The sequence below is a fragment of the Mustela lutreola genome, chromosome 9 (genome assembly GCF_030435805.1).
Source record: "Mustela lutreola isolate mMusLut2 chromosome 9, mMusLut2.pri, whole genome shotgun sequence".
Lineage (NCBI taxonomy): Eukaryota > Metazoa > Chordata > Mammalia > Carnivora > Mustelidae > Mustela > Mustela lutreola.
Window position 1 is genome coordinate 34925703 of NC_081298.1, and position 27332 is coordinate 34953034.

Below are 27332 nucleotides of genomic sequence, written 5' to 3' on the forward strand. Positions count from 1 at the left end.
GGCTCTCTGCTCAGCAGGGAGCCTGATTCCCCGCCACCCCCCCCCCGCCTGCCTCTCTGCCTACTTGTGATCTCTGTCAAATAAATAAAATCTTAAAAAAAAAAAAGTTCCATAACTTGTGTTTGGCATAAGTGTTTGATTCCCAGAACATTCAATTTTTTGCATTTTTTTGGCCCTTGTCAAAATCACTTTTAATGCCTTCTTGGCCTATCCCATGACAAGACTGAAAGAACAAAAACATGTCATCGGCATCAGGCTCCTCTCCAGATTTCAAACATTTAATGCAAAAATGCAAAGTACATTTACATTTAATACAAAAGATAAAGTAGCTCATCACTATTTGTTATTGGTTAATGTTGAAATATTGATAATTCTAGATATATCTGTTTAAATAAAATCTATTCTTAAAATTAATTCTGCCCTTTTATTTTTTACTTTTTAAAATGTGGAGGTACCTGAGTGTGCGGTAGGTCAAGCATTAAACTCTTGGCTTCGGCTTAGGTCATGATCTCGGGGCGGTAGGATCAAGCCCTGCACTGGGTTCCACACTCAGCATAGTCTTCTCAAGATTCTCTGCTCTCTCTCTCTCCCTCTGCTCCTCCCGCTAACGATCTTCCCTGCTCATGCTCCTCCATGTCTCTAAAATAAATAAATAAATCTTTAAAAAATAAAATAAAATAAAATAAAATGTCACTGTACCAGACTGAAAAACAGGGTAAATGGTGGTTACCAGGGAGTAGGAATAGGAGAGATATTGTTAGGGGTCCAAACTTTCAGCTAATCATTAAGTAATTCCCTGAGATCTAGTACACAAAACATAGACAACAATGTTATATCATAATCATCAAACCTGCTAAGGGACTAGATCTTAATTATTCCCACCACAAAAAAAGAAATGATAATTATACGAGGTGATGGAAATTACAGTCATATTACAATATATAAATGTATCATATTAACATATTGTACCCCTTAAATTTATACAAGGTTATATGTACATATATTTCAATAGAAAATAAGTAAATAACAATTGTAAGAATACAATGTAGCTACTAGAATATTTAAATTTACAATTGTAAAAAAAATAAATTTACATTTGTAGTTTGCAGTATATTTCTATGGATAGTGTTGCTGTTGAGATTTCCACCAGGCTCAGAGCAGACCATTCATGTGGCACCACAGTTTGCAGAGTGTGGTCCCTTCTGACCAGAAGCATCTGTATTACTTGGGGGTTTGTTAGAGATGTAATTGCTCTGCCCCTCCCCAGATCTACACAATCATAGAATCAGCATCTCATCCAGGTATTTTCATTCAATGGCTGCCATGGTTAGCCACAGAACTGGCTAGTGCTTCTGGAATTGCAAAAATAAATCTTTGCAGATGACTGGGTTTATTAAATGGCTAGGTGATATAAAATATTAGTTTTCACGTTCAAAATGTTGAAAAAATAGACGTGAATATTGAAGCCAAGCCAAGCTCTTGGCCCCTGGAAGAGGACTTCTTGGGACAAAGGAGGGGAGAGATAAATCATTAGGCTTAAAATGAGAGATTGAGGACTGTGGCATTGTAAGTGAAGATTCATTGAATTTGATTCTAAAAGTTTGGTTCTACATCTGAACCCCACCCTTTGTGGTTGGGCATTATTCTCAACACCATTTTACAAGGTAAGGAAACTGAGGCACAGTCAGGGTAATTAGCTGGCTCAAGGCCATTTCTGCTGGGGCCAGAGTGAATCTGGCTATAGAGCCAGTGGTGTTCTCACAGTGTACTCACAGTCTTGCATAGGGTCCAAGCTGTATCTCAGTGAACCTGTAAAGGGGGTTATTTCTATATTAGTTCTTCCTGGCTATTAGAATCATCTGGGACATTTACTACTGCATTCCTGCCAGGTTCCACCCACTAGAGATTTTCTTGTCATTGGTCTGAAGTGGTTTCAGGGGTGCTAAAAAGTTCCCCAGCGACCTCAGAAACACCTACCATTTGACAGAGGTTCAAGATGAGGCTGGGAGACACAAGGCAGGATGAGTTAGCAGGGGTAAACTCTGGCTCTGTAAATTAGGCCAGGGCTTCTCCAACCGGAATGTGCACAAGTCCCCTGGTTAGATGCAGGGAGTGGGTGGGGCTGGAGCTTCTGCAGTATCCAGGTGAGGGCCATGCTACTGGTCCACAGACTTCAGCGTTTGGACAGTGTGCTACCTGGATGCCCTGACCTCTGGGGCACTTTCCTGGTGGAAATTGGCCTTAGGAGTGAGTCCCCCCTTCTCCAGCAGGTGGGGAGTAAGCTCTGGATACTTAACCCAAGTACGCTCTCAGAGTGGGGATTCCTTGAGGTGGCAGTTCTGATGGCCTGGCACCGGACAAGGTCCAGTTAGCCTGGGATGAACACTGGGAGCACAGTCCACGTAGAAGTTCTTGAGACCTGGGGGAAATTCTGGGAAGCTGAAATGGAAAAATCCCCACAGTTATAGCCCTGAAACAGGAACCCCAGTGACCTCACCCTTCTGTCCTCCTCTCCCCTAACCTGAGCCTGGAGTTCTCCCTGGGCTTCTCACCCCCTCCCACTCCAGTCTGAACTGTGGGACAACGTGCAGGGATGGGAACCACCAACTTTGTCTCCCCTAAGGCACACGGCTTTCTTGGCTAGAGGGTAGGACAGCCGGGATGCAAGCTTCTCAATGTGTCTATCCTCTCCTCAACAACCCCATAGCTACCCTGACTCTCCACCCCGGTCCCTCCAATTCCCTCCAAAGTTCCCAGCACGCGGCGAGAAGCTGCCTTTGGATGGACCCGGGATGGAAGTTTTTTTCTCACCCACACCCCCCCTGCGGCTTGCACACCCCCGAAGAGTCCCTTCTGAGTCTCGTCCTCCTGCAGCCTTGCGCAGGTAAGGATGCCAACGGCGCGGTGCCGGCGGACGCTGGGGCCCTCAGGAAGGAGGCGGCGCGGTGCCTGGAGCTCCGGGAAACCGCCACCGCACTCACAGTCACGCAGTCCTCGGGGACCGGGGACGAGGCTCCTGTGCCCAAAACAGAAAACGGAGGAAGGGATAACTTCGTGTTTGGGGAGGGAGGGCGGAGGCGGGGGCGGGAGGGGCGGGCGGGATTCGAGCTTTTTCGGCAAGATGTTGCATCGTACGTAACCTCACTCCCCAAACCAAATCCAGCGGCCAGAGCTTCCCACCCGGCCTACGGGGGTCATCCGGCTGGGGCCCTACGCGCACCCCCTGCCCGCCGGCTTCGCCAGCCAAGGTTCCGGCCCATCAAGTCGGGAAATGAGACGATCCATCAGCTGGCCCTGACTGCGGGCCCGAGGCGTCCCCCATCTGTGCGCTTCACAGTCACCCGGGAATAACCGTGTAGCAACAGCCACCGAGACTCCCGACCTCCGGGTGACAGAGGTGGCCAGCGTTGCTCTTGGTGGCTTTGGTGCTCTTGACTCTGAGGCCCATTTGGCTTGGCTTGGGTTTCCCGAGGCTGCGAGGCTGTGGGCGAGGTGGTGACTATGACCTCTATAGATTGGACTCTTTGACAACCGGGGGGAAAAAGAAAAGGCTCGGGAGAATCAGAAACACAAAGAATGTCCCAAGAAGGACACAGATCTGGGCCGGGAGACAGCACTTGCGGGAGCAACCTGGGCTGCTGGGCCGGGGGAGACCTCTGACAGCCAGACCTGGGCGACAGGAGGCCTGGGGGACTTTACAGGCAGAGGAAGGCTGGGACACCCGCAAATTTGCTTTTGAATTAAAAAATAACCATGGAGTCGCCCTGGAGAAATATGTGAAGGTTAATGTTATTTTTAGTGTTATTATCCGAGATTTAATGTAATTTTTATTTTGAGGGGACTCTCAGGAGGGTCTCCACGGTGCTGTTCTGGATGGGGCCTTGCAGAGTTCTTATCCAGCCCTGTCCACCGAAGAGGAGATAAGCGGGGACTGGCCGCCCTCTGGATCTACCAGGACTTGCACCCAGGAGGGCTCCACGGAAGGGGCGGTGGGTGCACCCAGGGGCGTGGGTGCAGCCTCTGGGCCTGAGACTTACTGCTGAGAAGCAGGCTCCCGGCTTGTCCCTAAGGACTCCCATTAAGGTAGAAGCCTGGGCTTTTCTTCCAGTTGCAACCCGGGGTGGGGAATGCCCTCTGCTCCACTGCCACCCTCTTTCCCAAGTTGATTGATTGATTGATTCCCCCCCCCCCCCCTCTTTTTTTTCCCCTGAAGCTGAACAATACCCTAATCTCACAACGCTGGAAACTGTGTGTCAGTTTACCATCTCACCTTCGCCTTTCCGGTCTGGAAACTGCCGGCTCCAGGGCTGCCGCCAGCCCGGCCCGCAGAGGCCGCTTTTCCCAGGGCGCGCGCCTCTCCTCTGCCTGCGCACCTGGAGCCTCGTCTGCGGTCTTAGCTTCGATCGCCTCTCAGCAGAGTCTTCTCTCCGTCTGGGAAACCTCGCACAGGTCGGGGGTTGTCCAAGGACCGGGCTGCAGCGTGTTATCCCGTGCACCCTTAGCCCTGGAGCGCGCCTCCTTTAACTTCTGTTCTGGAAGCCAGACCACAGGGGAACTTCGGGGACCTTTCCCTCTGGTGTGGATATTGTGCTGGCGGTTTGGTAAGGAAGAAAAGAAGAACTGCGATGCCTTGTTTACCTGGTCTCCCCTCTCACCCAGTTCAGCATCCTACTCCCCTCCCCCCGCCAATTCTCCGGGCTTTTCTCGGGATGGGGGAGGGACCCGAGAGGACCAAGGATCAGAGAACGCCAGGGTCTCACCTCCCACCCACTTCTCCCCAGCTCTGGGTTTGCCAAGACTTCCTGCGGCATAGGAGTTCCGAAGAGGGTCGCGGAGGAAACCAGGGATTCGCTTTCTGCTAGAGACTTTCTTCCTCCTTTTTCGAGTCTTAACTACTCTCCACGCCCAAACACAAAAGACCCTGCAGATCCAGGCGCCCGTGGCCCGAACTCGCTCAATCCCAGCACCTTTGTAATTGATTCCCTTTCTCCGCTTTGGAGCCGGTGTGGACCTCACCTTAGCAACTGGACGGGGGTTTCTGTCCCCTGTCTACACCAGGAGCGGCTGCGCCAATGTGTCAGGAGTCCAATCCAAGTGCCAGGCGCCAAGGTTTTTCTCAGATTGAGGTCGTTGCGAGCTCCGGGCGTTAGGAGCCGGGCAGCAGCTCGCATCTCCCTTCGCTCAGGCAGAAGTTCCCATGTCTGGAGTCAGCAGCCTGTGGGCCCCGCGAAGCCCCAAGTCCTGCGAAACCAACCCACCTGTGTTGGTACCATCCAAAGGTAATGCCACAGGTCACGGTCCAAACATCCTGACGAGCACACACTTACCCGACGGTGAGACAGTACGCTTTAATAATGGAATTCCCAGCAGGTTTTTCCCTAAAGGAATTGCGCAGATCACCTCCCAACTAAGGTCACTCATAGAAGCATTGTGTTTAGTCCAGGAGGGATCCTTTAGGAAAGGCATTTTGATGATGAAAGTGGCGAAGCTACTGCACAGAAGTCCGTCGCTACTAATAACTATCATATTGCTTCCTAGTTGCCATTCCAGGCACCTGGGCAATATGCTGAAGACTTCTTCCTCTTTCCCTTTTTTGGTTCCTGGAGCATCGTTGGGGTGTTATCACAAAAACAGCCACAGACACATCCCAAACTAACAACATCAGAACAATGGAGGACATTCCAGAACTCCAGCAAGGCTCTCACAGAAGCTGGGAGGAAACCACAACAGACTGGCTACCCCACTCTCACCCTCCTCTCCCAAAAGCAATTAATATAAATCGTCCTCAGTCCCAACACATCTTCAAGTCAATATGCAGATAAGATCAAATAGGCAATTAGAAGAGTAGTTAGCTGGGGATCAAGAACCCAAGTAACACATCATAAAAGAGATTTTAAGGAATTGCATTATCACAGAATTCAGGTAGCAAACTGTTTTAAATGAGCCACAGCTGGCCTAACCTTAGGCCCAGTGAGGTAGTTCTTTCCTGGAGAGAAAAACTTCTTAAAGAATTTTTAAAAATTCTCAGTTGACACTTGTCTTTTGCAGAAAATTTCCCTGCGCCCAAGTTAAGATTTTCCTCAATGCTCGGAAAGCAGAGAAGACTGTGTTCCAAGGCCTAAAAGCTTATATGTTGGAGCTTAGTGGTAACTAATTTAAAAACAGGTTTAAAAAAATAGTTAAATAATTACTGCTTCATTTGCTACTGAAGTTTTCAGGAATGATTACCAGGCCTCAACCATCTGCTTACTCAAGGTTTGTTTTATGGGCTTTGTCCCCAGCATTCTCTCTTATGTGAAGGCATTTATTCTAAGTGAACCCATCAAAGGACATTTCCTAAGAACTTATCCTGAACGTACTTTGCCAATGAAAAGGCCATTATTCTGGTGCCTTGCCTCCTCCACTGGTTACCCTCATTGCAGAAACAGCTCTTGCTTCATTAAAGTAGGTGCATTCCAGACCAATGAGATGAAAGATGAGGAAAATTTTAGCAAAGTCATGCAAGCTAAGTGCATCAAAAGCCCACACTTAATTTTCTGATTCTTTCCAAATATTCTAAGGTATGGAAACTTATGAACAAAATATTCTTGTGTACACTTAATTTTCAGTTCCTATCCCCAAAGGGTTTCTACCCTAGAAAGGGTTTCAACAATATTTAAAGACAGTGAATAAATTAAATGAAGTAACTGGTCAGTGATAAACTGGGCACAAGAAGTGGTAAGTAGTAATTCTGGCTTAACCTTGCTGTGTAGTTTGTCTAATTTAGTTAAATTATCCTTGCTTCCATTATCCATGTGTACTCCTACTGTGTGTGCACCTGGCTGTGTGTGTGGTATATGTTTTGGAAGCGTTGGGGGACAACAGAGCCAGAGTACATTTTTACATTTTGCTGTAATGTGGACTGAAACATCAAGAAACCAAATTTCAGCTGTAACAAGCCTAGTTCTCTCTTTTGAAGCTTATAAATATGGTTTCTAATGAGCATTTTTCATGATTTTTGTAATTTTGTTGTTTCATCTACAGATACAAGTCAATTGTTTATGTGGTCAAGTATAAAGAAGTACACCTAACAATTTGAATATTTAATTTTATTTAGGATAAGTTTTACATATGCTTTTTTTAAAAAAATATACCATATGTAGGGCATATTATAAAATAAAGAACTTAAATAGGGGCTGTGTAGTTTATAAACTATCATGGAGTTTTGGACTTATTTTCTTTTTCATTGAAAAATTGATAAACATAGAAGGATGAAGAGTTACATCTTGGTACTGGCTTTCCTATTTAAAATATATTTCTTCCATTGGTATTGCCCTTCCTTGGCTGTCCCCCCCCCAGGTCAATCTGTTCATGTTTTTCAAGACCCACCTTCTCGAAGAGGCCTTCTTCAACCAGTTGGGATAGCTGTTTTACCTAATCTTTCCCTAAGCATCTATGCCTACCTTGTGCTAGGCAACCTACATCTTCATGTATCTACATTGTCATGTATCAGGTATCTTTCTATTTTCTCCCATCCATACTGAAAGGCCTATATACACAGGGCCCTTTTCTTCCACTTCTGTGAAATAGTAACCCCCTGATGGCATGAGATTCATTAAGGCTAATTCAATAAAGAAATATATGAATTGAAAATCCTTCGAAGGACAGAGAATCTAGAGGAGATTCCAAAAGCAACGTGGTTAGGTCATACTTACTTCTGACATTTGTTTAGACCACCAGCAGCAATGATGGAAATGACACAACCTTATCCACACAAGTGTACGTGTTTATGTTTATGTCTTCAAAAAATGAAGAGTGAAGCAAATTTTGGAAAATATTGTTACTATCTTAAAATATTACTTAATGGTAAGCTTTACTCCTTTACTACATCTTTGTTGATTTCAAAGAAGTGAAGATATTTTTAAAAGATAATTAGAAGGACACATGTGTGGTGCAGCTGGTTGAGCATCCAGCTCTTGGTTTTGTTTCAGGTCATGATCTCACAAGCATGGAATCAAGCCGTGCCTTGGCCTCTGTGCTGAACATGGAGTCTGCTTGAGATTCTCTCTCCCATACCCTCTGCCCCTCCTGCTCATGCTTTCTCTCTTTCTGAAATAAATAAATAAGTTTTAAAAAAAGAATGTTTAGAAAGTTATTTAATTAATGTAGATGAAAGTTGAGGAAATATGATTCAATTCTTATTGTAACATAAAATTCACTGGGGATAACTTAATAAGTTAAGGGGTCTTTTGTAAGCTACCTTTAAAGTTAAACACCTAAGAGGAAATTTAATTACATTTTGAGGACAATCTTCCCAGGAATAAAGGGTTAAAACTGCCTCCTTTTTTCCTTTTAACTCATTTAGGCACTCTCTGGTGTCAACAAAGAGATCATTTATGTCATGTATGAAGAAATCATTTCAAAGGAACAACCATTTGATTTAAAATGAAATCAATAATCAACTACAACAGCTTAAGATTGATGATCCATGTTACTTTCCATGTATATTTTCTTATTAAAACAGATGATCATCAATTGATTCAGTTGATCTCTTAATAAGCTATAAATGAGGACATCTGCAATAATGTATCACAAGAAAAATTGTCATAATCTTTTACAGACATCTCTTCTGCTTGGATAATGGTATTTGTTTATCTTTGGGTTCCCAGAGCATGAAACATAGTGCAAGTAGTAGGTATTCAGTTAATGTTTATGACTAAATTAATCTGTCAATTGTTTTGAATGATATTATACTCATTGGCTCACTTGGCCCAACCAGCCATCTCCTGGGGTATTATACCAATCTTTTAGTAGAGGAAAATGGTAATCTGTAAAAGGTCATGAAAATAATAAGTAATGAATCTTGGACTAAATTCTTTCCATTTCTTTCCTCATTAAAGTACTGGAGGAAAAGATGGAGGGACAGAGACTATAAATGCTTCATTACATGTGACTCATTTTTAAAATTTTTACAGTACTGCAGGAAAATGTGTAATAACAAGTGCTAACATGAAGACTTGTAGGGCATGTAAATTTTGCAAATTCTAATCATAGTCAATAATAATTGACTTTTATCAATCACAGTTTGGCCTCAGTTCTTCTGTATATAAACATTTAAGCAAAGTTCTTGAGATATGTTTGAGTGAAATATAAAATAACAGAGATAAAAATATGATATAGAATATAGTATCAATTTAAATATTACTTCATAATTTGAATTGCTATTGATCTAAATAGAGATTTGGGTTTCAGCTTGTCATTTGGTCATTGAATAAGGATTTTATGGAAATAAACATATGGTATATTTTGTAGTCAAAGTATTATATAAGGAAAAATGAAGATGATCCCTATGAAGTTAAAACATGTGATTTTTCTATTTTAATTCTAACTGACCATGTGACATTTGGGAAGGTCATTGAATCTTCTGAGCCTCATTTTTGGGAAGGTACAACCACAATAAGGTATATCTTTCCTTGCCTACCTTCTAAGGTGGTAGGGAGAATCAAATTTGGCAATACACATGAAAATACTTTGCAATTTCCCCCTTAATATGATGTTATTTATTTTATGACATTGTATTACCGATTATTCACATAATCACTTATCCTGCAAGACACAAAATATTTGAACATCAATACAATTGATGAGGACAACATGCTTACTGTTGGAAAAGCTTCGTTCTGACTTGCAAAGCAAAAAAATTTAAAAAGCAAGCTACCATTTTATGTAAATATAGGAATTAGCCCAGTAGTATTTGTTTTTTTCATCCCATTAGAGGCTGTAGAGTAGTATCTGCTTGTGTGTATGTTTACATAACTATATAATGTTACTGTCCTAGGAGATTCTAAAGAACCCTCACAATCTTCCTGTTCACTTACATTCTTCTTGGCCGAAAAGTTGCAGTATATGGAGAATAGGTGACCCCAGAGTTTTTAGCCCTCATGCAGTCAGAGAGCAAAACTAACAGAAAATAAGCCAGACTACTGCACTGACTGACGGCCTCATTTAGGGAGGCGTCAATTTAACTTTAAACTCATTAGCTCATTGAGAGCAGGGGAGAGAAGGGGATGTCTCCAAATGCAAGAAACTGTTGCCATAGCATTTTCCTTCTCTATTTCTGCCTACTTCTCCTCCCCCGAAGCAGCAACAATTTGTGCTCTCCCATTTTCTTTCAGCAACCAAATGTATTTTCAGAAACCAGGACTCCAGGGATGTGATATCTACACCACCTAATAACTGTACCTGGTAGGGATATTGAATAAGTCTGAGAGTGTTGTTAAGTTTCTCCGGACAGAATCATCTTTGCGGATGCAATTGCAGAACAGGAAACAGACTCAGGGAAAATTTTTAGCCCCCCCAAAATCTCATTGGCTATCTACGCAAGCTAAGGCACAACAATCACTCCTGCAACACACCGGATCCCTTTCAGTACTCGCAGCCGTGGACAGCTCTCTCACCTCGCGCTCGGTTCCTCCGCAGTGAGCCTCCTCGCGTTCAGCCTGCACGGGTCGGTGCGGCACCCGCCACCAAGTCTTCGCCAGCGCGCAGGGAACACGCGCTCCCTCCCTCCTCCCTCTCGGTGCCCCCGCCCCTCGCTCACCCCGGCTCACTCCAGCGGCGACTTTGAGGGATTCCCTCTCGGGCGGCCTCTGCAGCAGCACATCTGGCCTCATTCTCTGCACCGCGAGCATGGATCTCAGAGGAAGAGCCTTTCCCAGCGTCTACAGACTTCGAGTTCTCCTGATGCTGTTCCGTGAGTAGTGTCTAGGAGACCGCGAGGACAGGGTGCACTATTTGCTGAGAATAGAACAGGCAGAGTAAAACCAGTAGCTTAAGGTCAAAATGTGTCCCTTACATTTTGCTATTTTCTTTCTGGGGGTTGGGAGGGGTGGGGGTGGAGGGCCTTCCCGCCAGTGGCAGGGAATTCCCCAGAGGGCCACACACCTGTACCGCACAGCCCAGACACAAAGCTATGCGAGCCTGCTTCGTGGGGTCAGAGCACTGGCAAGAAAGATTCGGTTTAAAAGCCTAAGATGAAGGAAAAAAGCCTTACAAAATAGTAAGGCTTTACATTTTTTAATTTTTATTTTTATTATAAATTAGCAGCAGTGGAGTTAAAATTGTCGGCGCTAGGTTAGAGAAACGGCTCGCAGAGCACACAGCAGCAGGCAAGGAACTTTATCACCCCAAAGTCCGCAGACCACGATATTTCCACCCTTGTGCGCGCGACGCGTGGGCTTGCTGAGCCCGGAATCGATAGGATTTGGGGGGGGGGGGTGTTTCCGCAGATACAATGGCTCGAATCACAGCAGAACAAGAAGTGGAAAATCTCTCAGGCCTTTCCACTAACCCTGAAAAAGATATATTTGTGGTGCGGGAAAATGGGACGACGTGTCTCATGGCCGAGTTCGCAGCCAAATTTATTGTCCCTTATGATGTGTGGGCCAGCAATTATGTCGATGTAAGGAACCTTTTCCCTCCCGGCTTGCTCCTAGGGCTCCAGGGGCGAAGGGCACCCTCCCTCAAGGCCCCGTGAAGACCTGGGTCGCCCGCCTTTCCCCTCTGCGCCCCTGCAGGCTGTTCCCGAATGCTGCATGGGGGTTCCGGCTTGTAACGCCTTCTGCTCACCCTGCCTGCTTTGAAAGTAAACCCCCTTTCTCTGCTTCCCTAACGGCCGGGTCTGCACGTAGAGCATCTAACCGCATGTTCCCGGACCTGGGAGCGCGCGCGCAAAGGAGCGCCCAGGCGTGCAACCCAGAGTTTGGACGCACTGCCCTTTACAGCCCCACGGAGGCCGGGCTCTCTGAGGGGGTGCGGGGCGTCTGTGTTCCCAGCTGATCACGGAACAGGCCGATATCTCACTGACCCGGGGAGCGGAGGTGAAGGGCCGCTGTGGCCACAACGAATCCGAGCTGCAGGTGTTCTGGGTGGATCGCGCCTATGCACTCAAAATGCTGTTTGTGAAGGTAACACGGAGCGGGGCGCTCAGAGGCAGTGCTGCCTCGGGGTGGGTGTCGGCGGGGACCGCCTCTCGGTTTCCTCACCGAGCAGCCGTGGGGGCGAGTGACGCGCTCCTCCCCCGCTCGGCAGGAAAGTCACAACGCATCCAAGGGACCCGAGGCGACGTGGAGATTGAGCAAGGTCCAGTTTGTCTACGACTCTTCGGAGAAGACCCATTTTAAAGACGCAGTCAGTGGTGAGTAGAGGTCTCAGAGCTGGGAAGGGAGACGGGGAGACCGCGGGCACTGCAGAGAGCACAGCCCTGGAGAGATTCGGAAATTTTATGGAAACTGATCCTTACTCTGCACTCCCAGGCCACGTCCGCCCTGGGCTTTCTCGCCAACGTAGAGGAAAGCTAGAGCACCAGTGCGTCTGTGCCCTGGGCCTTAGGCCTTGTACATGCGCAAGGAACCAAGGACCAGCCCATCACCCAGTCACCCATAGCTTGATCCTGGATGAGCCTTCTCTGGAGAGCCTGTGATCTCCTGGCCGCTTCAGGACGATGTTTTGTCCTTTAAAGGAGCACGTAGAAGGGCAGAGCTGGTTTTTTTTTCCTGCACTCTGGTTTTTCTTCTCATGCGGGGAAACTTGAAAGGGTCCGTGTGGCTTCTCTTGCTCAGGATTTGATAGCCTCCAGTATCTTTTTCTGCTCCTGTCCCCAGGGCTCACACTCCATCTTCCGTCATGGACTGCAGCCACCCCAGAGCGGATTCTGAACGTGTCCTAATTTATTAGCTTTTCCTTCCCATCACTCCCACAACGCACCCAGATCCTCCAAAAATATCGTGGCAAGAACAACAGCCATTCCCCAAATAAAGTTCCCATGTGCAGGCACCATCAAAGACCACACCTGAATTAATTAATTACCTAACTTATTTATTTATTTAATAAACTGTCTAATATCCTAGTAAGGCCTTCCATCACCTGGGCATCTAGGTTGGGAAAAGATTTTTATTGAGCACATGAAAGAATGTTCATGTCATTTCTCCCTTTCTACCTGTTTTAATCATTATAGTAAAAAGCATTTTCTTTTCTTCATCAATTCAAATACTTCCCCCAAATACAGTAGATGCCTTCTCCCACCACTGGAAAAAAAAATTGGAAAAGAGAAAAAAAACAAAACAAAATCCACAAACATGTGCCAGAAAAAGAGAAAAAGGGGGCAGACCTCCAAAGAGTATATGTGTGTACCAAGACATCTGCCCAGTGCAGCAGCAATTAGCCCTGCTTTGTTTAGGAAGATATTTTATTCAGTGTGGATCAGTGTGAAATGTGAAAGATCAAGTCACTCTTTCTTTGGAATTTCCATTGTCAGGTTTTATATAGTAAAAAAAAAAAAAAAAAAATGGTTGGATGTTTAGGTACCACTCTCCTCTTCCAGACAAAAAATTTCTAATCAGTGTTTAAGGAGCTCATGAAACAATGGGTGTACTTGTCCTTTGTCACCGCTTGATTTTCTAGCAGAGTCCCAGCCCCTGCAAGGCAACACAGAGGATTAGAATGGTGACTGGAGCTGAGAATCAGGAGCCAGCTCTCTGGCACAGGAGATTAGGAGGTTAGGATTCTGCCAGGAAGCGGGTCCTCACATTTGCTCTGGGTCTTCCCTGCAGCTGGGAAGCACACGGCCAACTCCCATCGCCTCTCTGCCTTGGTCACCCCAGCTGGGAAGTCCTATGAGTGTCAAGCTCAGCAATCCATTTCACTAGCCTCCAGTGATCCACAGAAGACAGTCACCATGATTCTGTCCGCAGTCCACATCCAGCCTTTCGACATCATCTCTGATTTTGTCTTCAGTGAAGGTAGGTTGGTGGGGATTGCAGTGGGAGGAGAAGGCTGGAGCCAAGGGAAGGCTGACATCATGGGGAAAGGGACCTGTGGGGGTCCCAGGCTGTTACTGCTTGTATTTTCTTTAGGCTGACAGGACACTTCCTTTCGCTATAATATTTTAGGAACGGTATCAACTTCCTTCGATGGCTTCTTCTCCTTTCCTCCTTCTCTCCATTCCTTCTTCTCTCATTTTCCCTTCCCTGCTCCCTCCATCCCTTTCTTTATGTCATTATCTTTTCTTTCCTCCCATCCTTTACCAAAGAGGAACCCTGATGGAGAGAGACGTAACAGGGTCCATTTGGAAAACCTGTATATAATTTTGATGCAAGTTTCCCAATGAAAAAGCAGCTAAAATCTCAAGTACTTCTGTAGTGAGCCTTGGATTGCAAAAGGTCCTCTGCTTCTGGAGGCCTCAGTTTCTCCATGTTATTTCAGGCACCTTCAGCTGTAGATTTTACCAGTCTTTTTTCGTGTGGCTAGAATGTAGTCGATGATGTGTGTGCGTGTGTGCACGCGTGTCCTTGCACACGCTTGCACACGTCACAGAGAGACAGAGAGACTCAGGAAGACCTGTGCTACTCCAACACTCACTCTTGTGGGGAGGAACCCGTTGAGGCTCTGGGAAGGGAGGGTTCCTGATCTTTTCCTTCTGGGGTGTGGAGAAGGGCTTCTTCTCAGTCTGTGCTGGTCTCTGTAAGTGGGTCAGGCAGGATATAGGTGGGCAGGTTCAGGATGTCCACATTCTCTTGATTCTCTGCAGCCCTCCAGAGGTTGGGCACATTTCTGTAGCTTATCTGAATCTAGCACATATTTACACTGGGCAAATGCAGGGTAAGTAAAATTTTAAATTCATTTGTTCTTTCTTGTCTGGAGAAGGTCATTAAGAAATGGGGAGAGATTCTGGTTGCTTTATAGATACCTTCCTTTGGGCTGGGGGTCCCCAGGTGAATACAACCATTGGTATATACAGAATATCAGGGAATCCCCATCTGTATCATACACAAATCATTAAATCATTTCCCGGGGAATCCAGCTTTCATAAAATTCCCCTCCCAACTCAAAGTGTACTGAATACAATCTACCGGCACCTCTACCAGGATGATTAAGGACCTCTTGGGCATTCTTAAGTTAAATAGTCTTTGACAGAAGACCCAACTTCTTTCTTTATTTTTGTATTTTTACCACCTAATACAGCATTTGGCACACTGTAGATGCCCAGGGAAATCTGGCCAAATTGATATTCTGAAGCCATGGACACGATTAACAGAAATTTCCAAATGCTTGAATGTCAGATGAAGCAGAATTTAATATATTTCCTAAGTCGGTGCAACACTTACTTCCATACACTTAGGGAAAAGATCCATTTTAATGGCTCTTCCAGAAAAAGTGAAACTAAACTCTGAGTATCAAAACCATTGCATTAAAAAAAAATCTGATTAGAGAAGTATTTCTAAAATGTAACAGTGTCTTTCTTAAGCTGAAAATATTAATTATAATTAAATGTAATTGAGCTATGATTACTGCTGACCAGGAATTCAGGAGGCACATTTAGGACTGTGTAGAATCAGTCCCCATGGTCCCTCTGATAGATACTTGTGAGTTTATAAGGGGCCTTTGTATAGTCTCTATTTACTCTTTGTAAACAAACAAACAAATGGTTAGCTGTTCGCAGGCATGTCCTTACTTTTTGGTGCTACTAGTGCTATGATGGCTGCCTTTAGGTCCTTCCCACAGCCTCACTTTCACTCATTCTCCCTTATTTCCATATTGATTCTTACAGTCATTTGCGAACTGAGAAACCAAATCTTATTGATGTGTGGGATCCTCTGCAAAGTGAAAATAAATGGGTACTGAGTAAGGGCCAGAAGCATTTTCCTGAACATCAGTGAAGTTCACGGCATGGCCTTAATGGGCATCTTTTGTTTGAAAAAGAGTTTTTATCCACTTCCCCGTCCTGGAGTGGCACGGTTGCTGGGTAGACTTCAAGAGTTTGTAAGCATATAGAACTTTCTAAAATACAGATATATTAAGCACCAGCCAATTGTACTTTTCTCACTCAGGCTTTTCTGGGTAATAATTAGGATGTCCCCTCCCGTAGGGTGCCCTGGGGCTCAAAGATCCTGCTCCTGGGAGGAGGCAAGCCTCATTCAGAATCAGTCACTGGATCCCTGTGCCTTTGTGTGGCAGGGGCACTTTTGTTTTTCCGCTCCTCCCATCTGTGCCTCTCAGCACCTGCCCCCCACTGTGTTTTGTAAGAGATCATTTTATTTGATTTGGTAGAATACAAGGCATTCCTTTTGGGGTGCTATTTTGGGACTTGGCACTTGCCCCTCCCCTTTCCCAGAATAGAAGCTCAGGAGGCTCTGATGTGTTGCCCCTACCCCAGTGAGGGAGGCGGCAGTATCTGGTCATACGTGTGCACGCTCACTGTAGGGGTCTGTGCCTGTGGCTGGCAGGTGTGCGCAGGACCTACAGCCAAAGCGTTTCCAATGAAGTACTTAATTCTCTGTGTAAGGGGGCCATACTGACAGTCTGAAATTTCACACCTGCCTGCTTAATAGACTCTAAGAAAAACAAGGAAGGGTCAGTGAAATGGATTACTGGATACCCATGGGGCTGAAAGCAGCTCCAGTAGAAGTTGACATCTCTATCCCATAAATCCCTTTAGTGCTTTGAGCTTGGCTACAACCCTGATCCTCAACAGAGCTCTCTTAGACCAGCATGTCTCCAGCTGCAGTGTGCACACAGATCTTCGGCTGCATTGTGCACAACTGTGGTGATCTTGTTACCATGCCAAGTCTCGTTCAGTAGGTCTGGGGGCGGGGCCCAAGGTGCTCCATTTCTAGCAAGCTCCCTGGGGATGTTGCTGATCTTTGGAATACTGTAGGGGGTTTGAGGGACCTTGAGCTGATCAAGGAGAGGCAGTAACATACAAGTTTGATTTGGTGGTACTTGGACAGGTTTGCATGAGGGGGAAGCTGCTCAGAGCATGAGACTGTCCAGAGGGAGATGTATGGGGACCACCATCTGGAAGGGGAGGAGGGCAAAAGACATTCTGGGGGGGATGGGGGCATATGTGTCTAGGTGATATGGCTCAGCAGCATGGTAAGGAGTCTCTGGGTCTGAGAGCTCTGAGGGGCAGTGGAAGCTAAGGCCTTAACACCTGTAAGGCCCTCGCTTATCAATTAGGTAACACCTGGTGGGTGAGGAGGTTTGGTATGCAAAGCAGGCAGGCTCCAAGTAGCTGAAGATGTGTTTGTTTGGGCTGGTTTTTAAATAACTAGATGTGTAAAAATTTGAGCTGGGCATGGCAGGCTTTCGAACTAATGGTCTCAGCCTGCAGTGAAGGAATGAACCACCTAGGGGCCAATACACAGAGGCTACTTTGGCTCATTTCTGTAACCAACACACTTTCATGGACAACGATCAGCCTGTAGTTCAAGGCACCTCCTGCTTCGCAGTTGGGGTCGATTAACGTGTCCTTCCACAGTGAAGTCCCTGTAGTGCGTCCCTCTGAGCGCCCTAGAAGATTTCTGGCTGGGCTGGGATGAGGAATGCCACACTGACAGGCAAAAAAATCAGCCCGAGAATTGTAATGGCTTGAATGAAAGGCAAATTTTACGTATGCATAATCACAGAAGATTATGTGATTAATATAATCACATACAGAACGCAGAGGGTGTCTCTGTTCCCCTTTAAGAAAGATTCGGGTTTAACAGGCATTTAAAAGTGACCACAGAGAGGCTGGTCCCTTTTCAGTTCTCAAGGGGGAGAAATAAGCAAATTAACCAACCAACCTGTAAAGAAGGCGCTGAGATCCCAGATTACTGCAGAGAAACCGAGGCTCAGAGAAGTGAGGTTCTTAGGGAAGTCCGCCCTCCTGGTGGCTGCTGGGGCTGGGGCAAGAGCCTGCTTTGGGGATCAGATCCTGTGCTCTTATCCTCTCAGAGTTTCAGCTCCTCCCGCTGAGCAGCTATAATAAAACATGAACGTGGGAGGCGCCTTTACGAAGGGTGTCAGGTCGCCTGAATTTGTGAGTTTTTTATTAGTATTCCTAACAGTGTGATTGGGAGATGCCACCTGATCTCTATTTTACCCAGATCTGTGTTTTAGCGGTAATGAACAGGCCTTACCTTGCTCTGTACACCAGTCCCTAGTAGAGCCCCCTGTGGCTAGCTGTCACATCTCACCTCAAGTGCAGGAAGGTTTAGCTGATGATGATTCAGAGCCTTGTATAGACCTGTGGCTTACTTAGCATCTACCAGCCCAAATATGGGTCACCCTGGGTGGTTGTTCCTCAGGATCTCCTGGGTAAGCATCGAGAGGGAGATAATCCTGTTAAGTACTGCTAAGAACTATGTCGAGGGCTGGGATGTGAAGCCCTCATGTGGGGCCTTGGAGCTGAGCCATTTGTAGAATTCAATATTCCTGGTGCTGTCCTGGAACACAGTGTTTCAAGCTGGGTTCTCCTAAGAGCAGATCCCATGCAAGTATGTAAGTGCAAGTGGTTTATTTAGGAGGTGATTCTAGAGAGCACTGATAGGACGCTGGGGAGGTGAGATAGGAAGGCAAGACTACCAGTAACAGGAGCATTAACGAGCAGGTGTCCACTGTGGCTGCTGGGGCTTACACAGCTGGAATCTCTGGGAGTGTAGAACCTACCTCTGACTATCTGGCCTGAGTGGGAAAATGGCACTTACTCACCGACTCCCATCCATCATTGATGGCTGCTGGGGTTGGGGAGCGGTGTAGACTTTCTTAGACTTCTAACCTGCCCTGTAGGCAAAACCTGCTGGAATATGTGGGACTAGTGAATGTCAAGGCAATAAGACACTGTCTAGGTCTGCTGCACCTAGGTACTGGGATATATGAGCTTATCCTGCCATGCCATATGCCTCATGCACAGTAGCATCTCTCAATAATTGCTTTTATTATCTTTTTTTTTTTTTTTTAATTGCTAGTGCTTACATCTTGGTGAGAGGATCTGCTTGTCTTCAGCCTCGGGTACTCATGCTAACAGTCTCTCAGTCTACAAAATACATTTTGCTGAGGTTACGGGAGTCTAGAGCCAGTCCAGAGAAAATGGGAAGAGGGGTAAGCCCCTCCCTCCAGCTGCCCTGTCAGTGTGGAGGAAGCCCAGCCAGGAAAAGATTTGTCCTTTCCTCGAACAGGAACGGTCTGTGCTGTTAACAGAGCTTGAAAAAGCAGGCAGCTTGCCGTTTTGCCCACTGCCCATCTCAGTGCTGTCCATTTAGGATGCAGTGAAGAGTTTTGGGAGTTGGACAGCCTCTGGGAGTAAATACAACATTGAGATGGTCATCAAACCATCCAACACACAAAAAATGGTGGTCATCAAACAAATAAATGAATAATAAATAAGTAAGTATATAAATAAATAAATAAAAACATGGACTAAATAACAGAACCTAAGATGAATCAGGATTTTAGTGGGGGCATTAGATTTATGATTGAGGGAATCTTATTTGGCCACTGACAACTGGCAACAGATTACCCTCTGCTGTCTGTTCTGTCTTCATCTGGTTCTTTCCCATGACTAGACTAGACTGGTTCTTGTCTTTTCCAGCCATAAGCCATTCTAGGGCCCTGAGCCCAGCCAGGGCAGAGGCATGAGGGACCCCAAACCCTGTGGAGATGAACCGGGAGTTAAGGGCCTCTGAGCATGCAAAGCCAGATTCAGTGTAGGCAAAGCCAAAGAATATTCTTCTCCCAGGCAGAGATCTAGGGCCTTCCTTGTTTTAGAAGGAATTGCACAGAATCTTAATCCTGGATTCCATAGGGGCTGTGGATAATACTCTGGAGTGTGTGTATTTTAATGGGAAAAAATTGCATCTTTATTTTACCAATTTTTAACTTTTAATATCCCTTTCAATTATAAATGAAAATAACAACTTGCAGTAATATTAGTGGTAATAATTAATTAATAATTAATAAATAGTGGTAACCTTGTCACCAAGAGAAATCATAGGTATTTTTAATCCCACATTCATGGGTGCAGACCTTGCAAAGTGACAGTGATGCTTCTCACTACTTTGCATTTACTTTGATACTCCTCATTACTCATTATTTCTCATTACTTTATCCCAGTCAGTGTGTGTACTTATAAAGGATTACACACATGACTTTCTCCCAACTTATTTAAAGATATTTTGATAGCTGAATTTCAGTGTATCTGTTTCCTTTGTAGTCCTATGTGGTTCTGCATTTGTAAGCAGGATTCTGAAAAAGGGTGATGGTTTCATCATTACTGGTATTAAAAAGGTGGCACCTCCTGTCTTAGTGGGTCATGGCCAGTACCGTTATAAGTACAAGAGAATAGACTGGCATGGAGAAATTTTTAGATGCACAAGGTCAGGAGATGTATTGTTTTGTGAAGCTCTGGTTTTAGTTATGTGTATATACCTGTGTTCTGAGTTCAAGTGTAAAACATTTTTCCCCTCTCTGGGTCAGAAGCAGAGTTTGAAAACATTAGCTTGAGCCTGAACGTGGAGAGTGTGATCTATGATCTATGGGCTCACAGCCTCTCATTTAGAACCCCTGGGGGGATAGATGAGTTCAGGACTTTAGATTTTAGGAAGACGATATTATATTATTGTCCATATATTATGGAAAAGCCCTGAAGAGTCCAGGCATGCCCTGCAATCAGTTATATTATTATTCTCTCTTCCCTCTGGAGAAACTGGTGAAACTTCTTTCTAAGTACAATGAGAATCATGAACATCATGACATTGGTTCAAGTCCAGGGTTGCTGCCAAATGAATAATATAGAGAACTTTGAGCTTCCAGAGCTCTGTGGGTTTTGGAATGGTGGATAAGGGATGGCAGACTCATGAATTCCCCCTTATTTGACAACCTAGTTGATATGGGTGGCTGAAGATGGGGATTCAGTATTTTTCATGATAATTTTTGACATCCCCCCCATGATTATTATTATTGTTTTTAAGGGGACCCCATGGCATCCCCTTATTTCCCATGATGATAATAATAATAATAATTATTATTAGTTATATATATAATAAATATAATTATATTAATGTAATTATATATAATAAATATAATAATAATAATTATTATTTCCCATGATTATTATCTCATGATTATTAAAATTATTATTATTTATTATTTCCCCATGATTATTATTATTATAGTTTAATACTCCCTTTATATACCTCTTTCTGTGGTGTGTTTAGTTCAGGTTTTTCCTAAGACAACAAAAAATATTTCTTAAGAAGTAAACCACAATTATAAGGCTAAGTGAAATAAGTCAGAGAAAGACAAATAGCATACAATTTCACTCATACATGGAATTTAAGAAAATACAAACAAAGAAAGAAAAAACCAAAAGACCAGACTCTTAACTATAGAGAACAAACTGATGATTACTGGAGGAGAGGTGGGGGGGGGGGCTGGGTGACAGGGATTAAGGAGTGCACTTGTCACGATGAACACTTAGTAATATATAGAGTTGTTGAGTCACTCTGTTGTACGCCTGAAACTAATATAACACTGTATATTAACTATACTAGAATTAAAACAAAATTAAAAATTAAAACAAAACAAAAACCAAAACCAAAAAAAGAAGTCAATCACAATAGTTTTTTAACCATAATATTCTTTGTCAGAATACATTATGCTTTTCTCCAGTGCCTTCCTTAAAGGATGGGATATGGGATGTCATTACCCCCGTTACTATACCAAAGTTATTATCCATTTAAAGATAATACTTTGGGCAGTATGATTCATACACCAGTTCTGACGTGCGGGTGTTTTTTCCAACCACTAAGAAATTCTCTGACAGCATCTGGGTGTTCTGCAGTTCAACTTACTGCTGACACTGTCTCTCTAGAGATACCATCAAATACCACTGGTTAAGGGCTCCTTCCTACAAGACTGCTCCCCGCCCCCACTTCACACACAAACTCCAAGTCCAGGTTATCACCTGGACTTCTGATCACCTTGCTTTTGGAGGTTTCCATGACCTTCTCCTTGAATTCTAGAGAGGCACACAGAACTCAGAGAAACATTTTACTCACTAGATTACTGGTTTCTTATAAAAGGATAGAACTCAGGAACGGCTGTTGTAAGAGACACATAGGGGAAGGCATTGGGAAAGAGGGTGGAGCTTCCATGCTCTTTCCAAGCCCACCACTCTGCCCAAATCTCCAAGTGTTCACCGACCAGAAGCTCTCTGAATCCCATCCTTTGGGGTTTTATTGAGAATTCCATAGGCACGAGTGATTAAATCACTGACCATTGGTAGTTGAACCCCATCTCCAGGCACTTTCTCCTTCCTGTAAATCAAGGGAGTGGGATGGAATTTCCAACTGTCTGATCAAAAGGTTAGTTCTCCTGGCAACCAGACCCCATCCTTAGGTGACCTAGGTGCTTTCCCAAATTTTCCACATTAGCATAAGCTCAAGTGTGCTTGAAAGGGGTACATTATGAATGTCAGGGTGTTAAGTTTGCAAGGAGCACATAGAAAATGAAGAAAATAAAGTCTACATTAACATTACACAGGCAACAGTTGTTATGAGGAAAACAAATAGCCTTTGTTGTTAACAAAATCCCTGCACCAGGAAACCCCATTTCTACTCATTTTTCTTTTTAAAGAGGCAATATGGTATCATGGGGAAAAATCAGTCTTCTGGGTATGGAGTTCTGGGCCCATAGCTGTCTCTGGTACACCTTATAATGACAGCTAGATTTTTCCCTGGAGAAATGGGTATATTGGACAGCAGGCTGATGCCCAAAGTGTGGGACTCATTAGAGCTGAACTAAATAGTGAAAAAGAGAATTCCCTACTAATTCTTTTTAGTCCTCTGGTTGCAATAGAGAAAGGTTCAGTTCAGTGCTAATAATGGGTCCTTAACATTTCTCTGAATTTGCCAAAATGTCTTTTTAAAAATCTTCTTTGTAAAAATATCTTTTTTTTTTTTCAGTTGGGGAATGCATGTATGTATATGTTTACTTATTTATTTAAATAGTTTTATTCAGGTTATAATTGAAATGCAATAAGCCACACATACATAAATGTATGATATGATAAAAATTGACTTCAGAGGGCACGTGGGTGGCTCAGTGGGTTAAGCCTTTGCCTTCGGCTTAGGTCATGATCCCAGGGTCCTGGGATGGAGCCCCACATTGGGCTCTCTGCTCAGCAGGGAGCCTGCTTCTCCCTCTCTCTCTGCCTGCCCTTCTGCCTACTTGTGATCTCTGTCAAATAAATAAAATCTTAAAAAAAAAAATTGACTTCAGAATACACCTATGAAGCCATCACTACCATCCAGAAAAATCAACTTACCCATCCCCTCCAAAAGTACCCTCCTACCTCTTAGTAATAAATACGTACCCCCACTGAATTCTCAGAAACTGAACATACCTAGGTGAGCAGTATGTAGAGCCATGGAGCACAGAAGCCCTCCTTCCTGCCCACCCTGTGATTCTGTAGCCTTTACATGCCAGTAGCTCAGGTTTGCTACGGACCTGACCCCAACTCTCCCCCCAGCTCCTTTCAGCTAAGTGCCATCCTGCTGTGCTGTTGGGTTAGGCTGTTGGAATTCAGATTGGGGCTTCATTTCCCCTGGGCAAATGACTTAGCCTCACTCCACCGTATCTGTAAAATGGGTACAATACTATTTCTCTCATAGGGTTGCCAGGGGGATTAAATGAAACAATCTTTGTTCTTAGAACTGGAAGTTAATTTAGAAACCAAGCATGTGAAGTATACAGCTTTTCCAAAGTTGTATGTTTGCCTGCAGTCTTCTAGGTTCTACTGAATAGAAAAGATTCCTGAGGTTCTTACCTTAGACTCCTTTCTGCTGGGCTGAGGAGAGTGGGAGGAAGGACTGTATCAGCGTGGATTCTGGAGCAGCCTGGCACACAGTTGGTGCTCAATAAATGTTTACTATGTCACCCTGACTTAAAAACTTGGTCTTTATGAAGAGATATCGAAGCCTATTTTCTCTAATTGTGGCTCAAAAGTTCAGGGAAAAGGCCATCAGTTACCCAGAAGGAGCAAAGGCACCTGAGCAAATGTCTCCTGGTTTCTAGGAATAAGCTTTTTTTTTTTTTTTTTAAGATTTTATTTATTTATTTTAGAGAGTGGGGGTGGGGCAGAGGCAGAGGGAGAGAGAAAATCCTCAAGCAGACTCCTTACTGAGCACAGAGCCTGACATGGGGCTCGATCCCAGGCCCCTCAGATCAGGACCTGAGCTGAAATCAAGAGTCAGCTGCTTTGCCACCCAGGTTTCCCTCTAAGAATGCAGTTTTGCTCTGATCTACAAACTGTGTGATCCCCAGGTTTCTCCAAAATTGCTTTTCTGGTTCTAGGTAAAAATGGAAGCATAGGGTTATTAAACTGTCTTGAGGGTAAGGGTGTAACATGGAATCAGCACCAATGTGCTGGTAACATTTTCTTTCCTGATCTAAGTGCTGGTTACATGGGATGTTCACTTGTGAAAATCCATCAACTTCTGCACTTTCTTTTGTTAAAATTGTAGTATAAGTTACATATACTAAAATGAACAAATCTGAAGTATTTAGCTTGATGCATTTTTACCTCGGCTTGCAACCATGTAACCCTTACCTAGATCAAACTATAGGGTATTTCCTTCATACCCGCAAGTTCCCTTTCCTGTTCCCCTACATAAATACTTTTCTGATTTCAATCACCATAGACTTACCTGTTCTTGAACTTCACATAAATGGAATCGTACAGTATGTGCTCTTAGAGTATGTGTCTTAGAGTTTTCACTCAATATAATGTTTTTGAGATTCCTCCATTGTGTTAAGTATAGCCATAGCTCATGCCTTTTTATTATTGATTAATATTCCATTGTATGAATAGACGGGTCTGTTTTTCCATTCCACCTTGATGGACATTTGGGTTGTTTCCATTTTAGATTATTGTGAATAAAGTGTCCATCAACATTTGTGCTCAAGTCTTTTTGTGTACATATGTTTTCATTATTCTTAGGTAAATAGGATTAGAACTCTGGGTTATAACGTAGGTGTACATTTCCCTTGACTAGAAGCTCCTAGAAGTAGTTGTAGCATCTTCCACCAAGGAGGTATAAGAGTTCCAGTGCCTTCACATCATTATGAACACTCGTTATTTTCAATCTGTTTGAAAGCTGTATATTGTGTGCAATTCTCTATGTGTACAAACACTTCAATAAAAAGTCAAAAAATTAAGCCAGCAATAAAAATGGAGGTTGTGTTTAACGCTGAAGCTCTGAAAGTGCAAATCAATCATCTGGGTGTTTCACTGGCACCTGCCAGGAATCCAGTGACTGAATGTTGCCTTATTTAATTGATGCCTTTTGATTTTACAGTGTGCAGAAATATTAAGTGGTACATCCTTATCATTGGTCAGAGAAACATTATGTCTAAGTAAAAGTTCTCCCCAAATGTTCGTCGAGAAATCTTTTCACCTCCACTTCCAACTAAAAAGGATTTTAGCTTTGAGAGGAGGACTTGTGATTAAAAAGATCTTGACTGAAGCTGATCACTTTCTTCTTCTTTCCCATTTCAGAGCATAAGTGCCCGGTGGATGAGCGAGAACAGTTGGAGGAAACCTTGCCCCTGATTTTGGGACTCATCTTAGGCCTCGTCATTGTGGTAACACTGGCAATTTACCACATCCACCACAAAATGACGGCCAACCAGGTGCAGATCCCTAGGGATCGATCCCAATATAAGCACATGGGCTAGGGGCCATTAGGCAGGCAGTCCCGGAGACCCCCTCCCCCAGCTGGATCAGGTAAAGAAACAAAGCACTTTTCCACCTTGTACATGGGATACACCAACATAGCTACAATGCAACAGGCCTGGGTGTCCAAGGCTTGCTTGGCCTGCATCCATGCTTAAACCCAGGGATGGTGGGAGGGATTCTTTTGGATTCATGGGATGAATGGCAGATCTTCTCTCCACACTGGGGAATGAGGAGGGAGGGGTCAGCCAGCTTTCACGCTCATGGTGGCTTGGCTTTCTGTCTCCAAGAAGCAACACATACAACTCAGAGGAGTATCTTGCTCTGAAGTTTAATGATGAAAAGACACTTCTTTTGGAAAGACACCCCTTTAGGTTCAGAGAAATAGGGGGTGCTTTGCTCCCTTGGCCTACCTTATACAGCACACAAAATACAGCCTCATGCTCCCTACGGCAAGATCCCTGAAAGTGATCCATGCTTCTGGCTGGCATTCTGCATGTCTAGTGATTGTCTTGGGAATGTTTCACTGCTACCTGCACCCAGTGACTTTGCAGCACAGACCCCATTTAATGTAACTATGCAAAGTTGTTTGGGCTCTAGTATGTCAGGTCCAAGTAAGGGGACCTGAAGAATCAATCGTGTGAGTTTGTTTTTCAAAATGAATTAAAACACACTACTGTCTAACATGTGGCTGCTTTTTTGAAACAAGAAGACAACATGGTTTCTAACATGGTTTCTTTGGCACCCGGAGAAGTGAGGGGTTTGGTGAAGATGGGCTTTCATTTCTGAAAGAGGAAAGCAAAGAAAGGGCAGGGAAGCTAAAAGAGGGAGGTTGTTTTTTCAGGTTAAAAAAAACCCATGGATTTATTTTGGCAAACAGTTTTAATAATGGCCCTTCTTGAATGACTGGTCTAACAAGGCTTCTTGTGCTTTCTGGTCTTGAGTTTGGCATTTCACTTCAGATGAAAAAGCTGGTCTGAACACGGGAGCCTAGGTTGAGTTGTGTTTGAAGTAAAATAGAACTTGCTGGAACTTCCCAGAGACATGTGCAAATTTTAAATTTCATTCACTTTCTAAATAATCATTTTTCTGAAAAATTTGAGTCAGGAGAGGGGAAATCCTTTCCTCTGATGTTAAGGATGGGAATCTCCCCAACCCCCATACGATCTCTTACATGAGAGGCAACTCATGAGTTCATCTCCCCAAATCCTCAACTGTTGAGAGGAGCATATTCTTAGGAGTTCATTATCCCAGGAAACCTTGGTAAGTATTGGTCAATTGCTGTTCTGTTACCTGTTTGTTTGCTGCTGCTCTGTCAGTCTGTCAGTCTTTTTCCCTTGCATCCTCTGTCTTGAGTGTCTGCCTGGTACCAGGGAGGAAGACAGTTGCACATTGCGCAAGGAAAAGGAAATACCTTCTATCAGCTGCCATCTTGTCACCCCATGTCCCAAAGCTGACAATCTCTTTTTTAGCATCTCGTATATTTTTTAAAAACTTTCCATTTATATGGAACCCTCAAGAATTTGGGGGTAGAAATGGACACTTAGATGTATCAATGAGTTACCCTTGCTTTCTGTTCAGAAAAAAATATTTCGACCCGATTCATATTTCTGTATACTCCGTATTTCCTTTTTTCACTTTTACGAAAGTAAATTTGTGTCTTGAAAATTTCACTTTCACAAAACATGGGACTCATGATGAGTTTTGGAATTGTCATCCACTCAGCAAACTGTCAAAAAACAGGTTTTGAGCACCTACTGAGTGCAGGCTCTGTGCTGCGTATACAGTAGTAAACCAA

The 27332-nt window shown here is 44.2% G+C and overlaps 1 protein-coding gene and 1 long non-coding RNA gene across 2 annotated transcripts; one reads left to right on the plus strand and one right to left on the minus strand.

Moving 5' to 3' along the window:
* Positions 1-1114: 1114 nt before the first annotated feature.
* On the minus strand, positions 1115-5138 carry LOC131808220 (uncharacterized). The gene is made up of 3 exons (XR_009344731.1): positions 5017-5138; positions 4271-4590; positions 1115-3016 (listed from the first exon to the last, which is right to left on the minus strand). It is a non-coding gene; the product is annotated as an uncharacterized LOC131808220 (long non-coding RNA).
* A 5137-nt stretch (positions 5139-10275) lies between these two features.
* LAMP5 (lysosomal associated membrane protein family member 5) lies at positions 10276-26218 on the plus strand. Its single transcript, XM_059134123.1, has 6 exons — positions 10276-10732; positions 11268-11440; positions 11814-11945; positions 12070-12175; positions 13590-13778; positions 25358-26218. The coding sequence occupies exons 1-6, from the start codon at positions 10669-10671 to the stop codon at positions 25534-25536; spliced, it is 843 nt and encodes a 280-aa protein (XP_058990106.1). The 5' UTR covers positions 10276-10668; the 3' UTR covers positions 25537-26218.
* The last annotated feature ends 1114 nt before the right edge of the window (positions 26219-27332 follow it).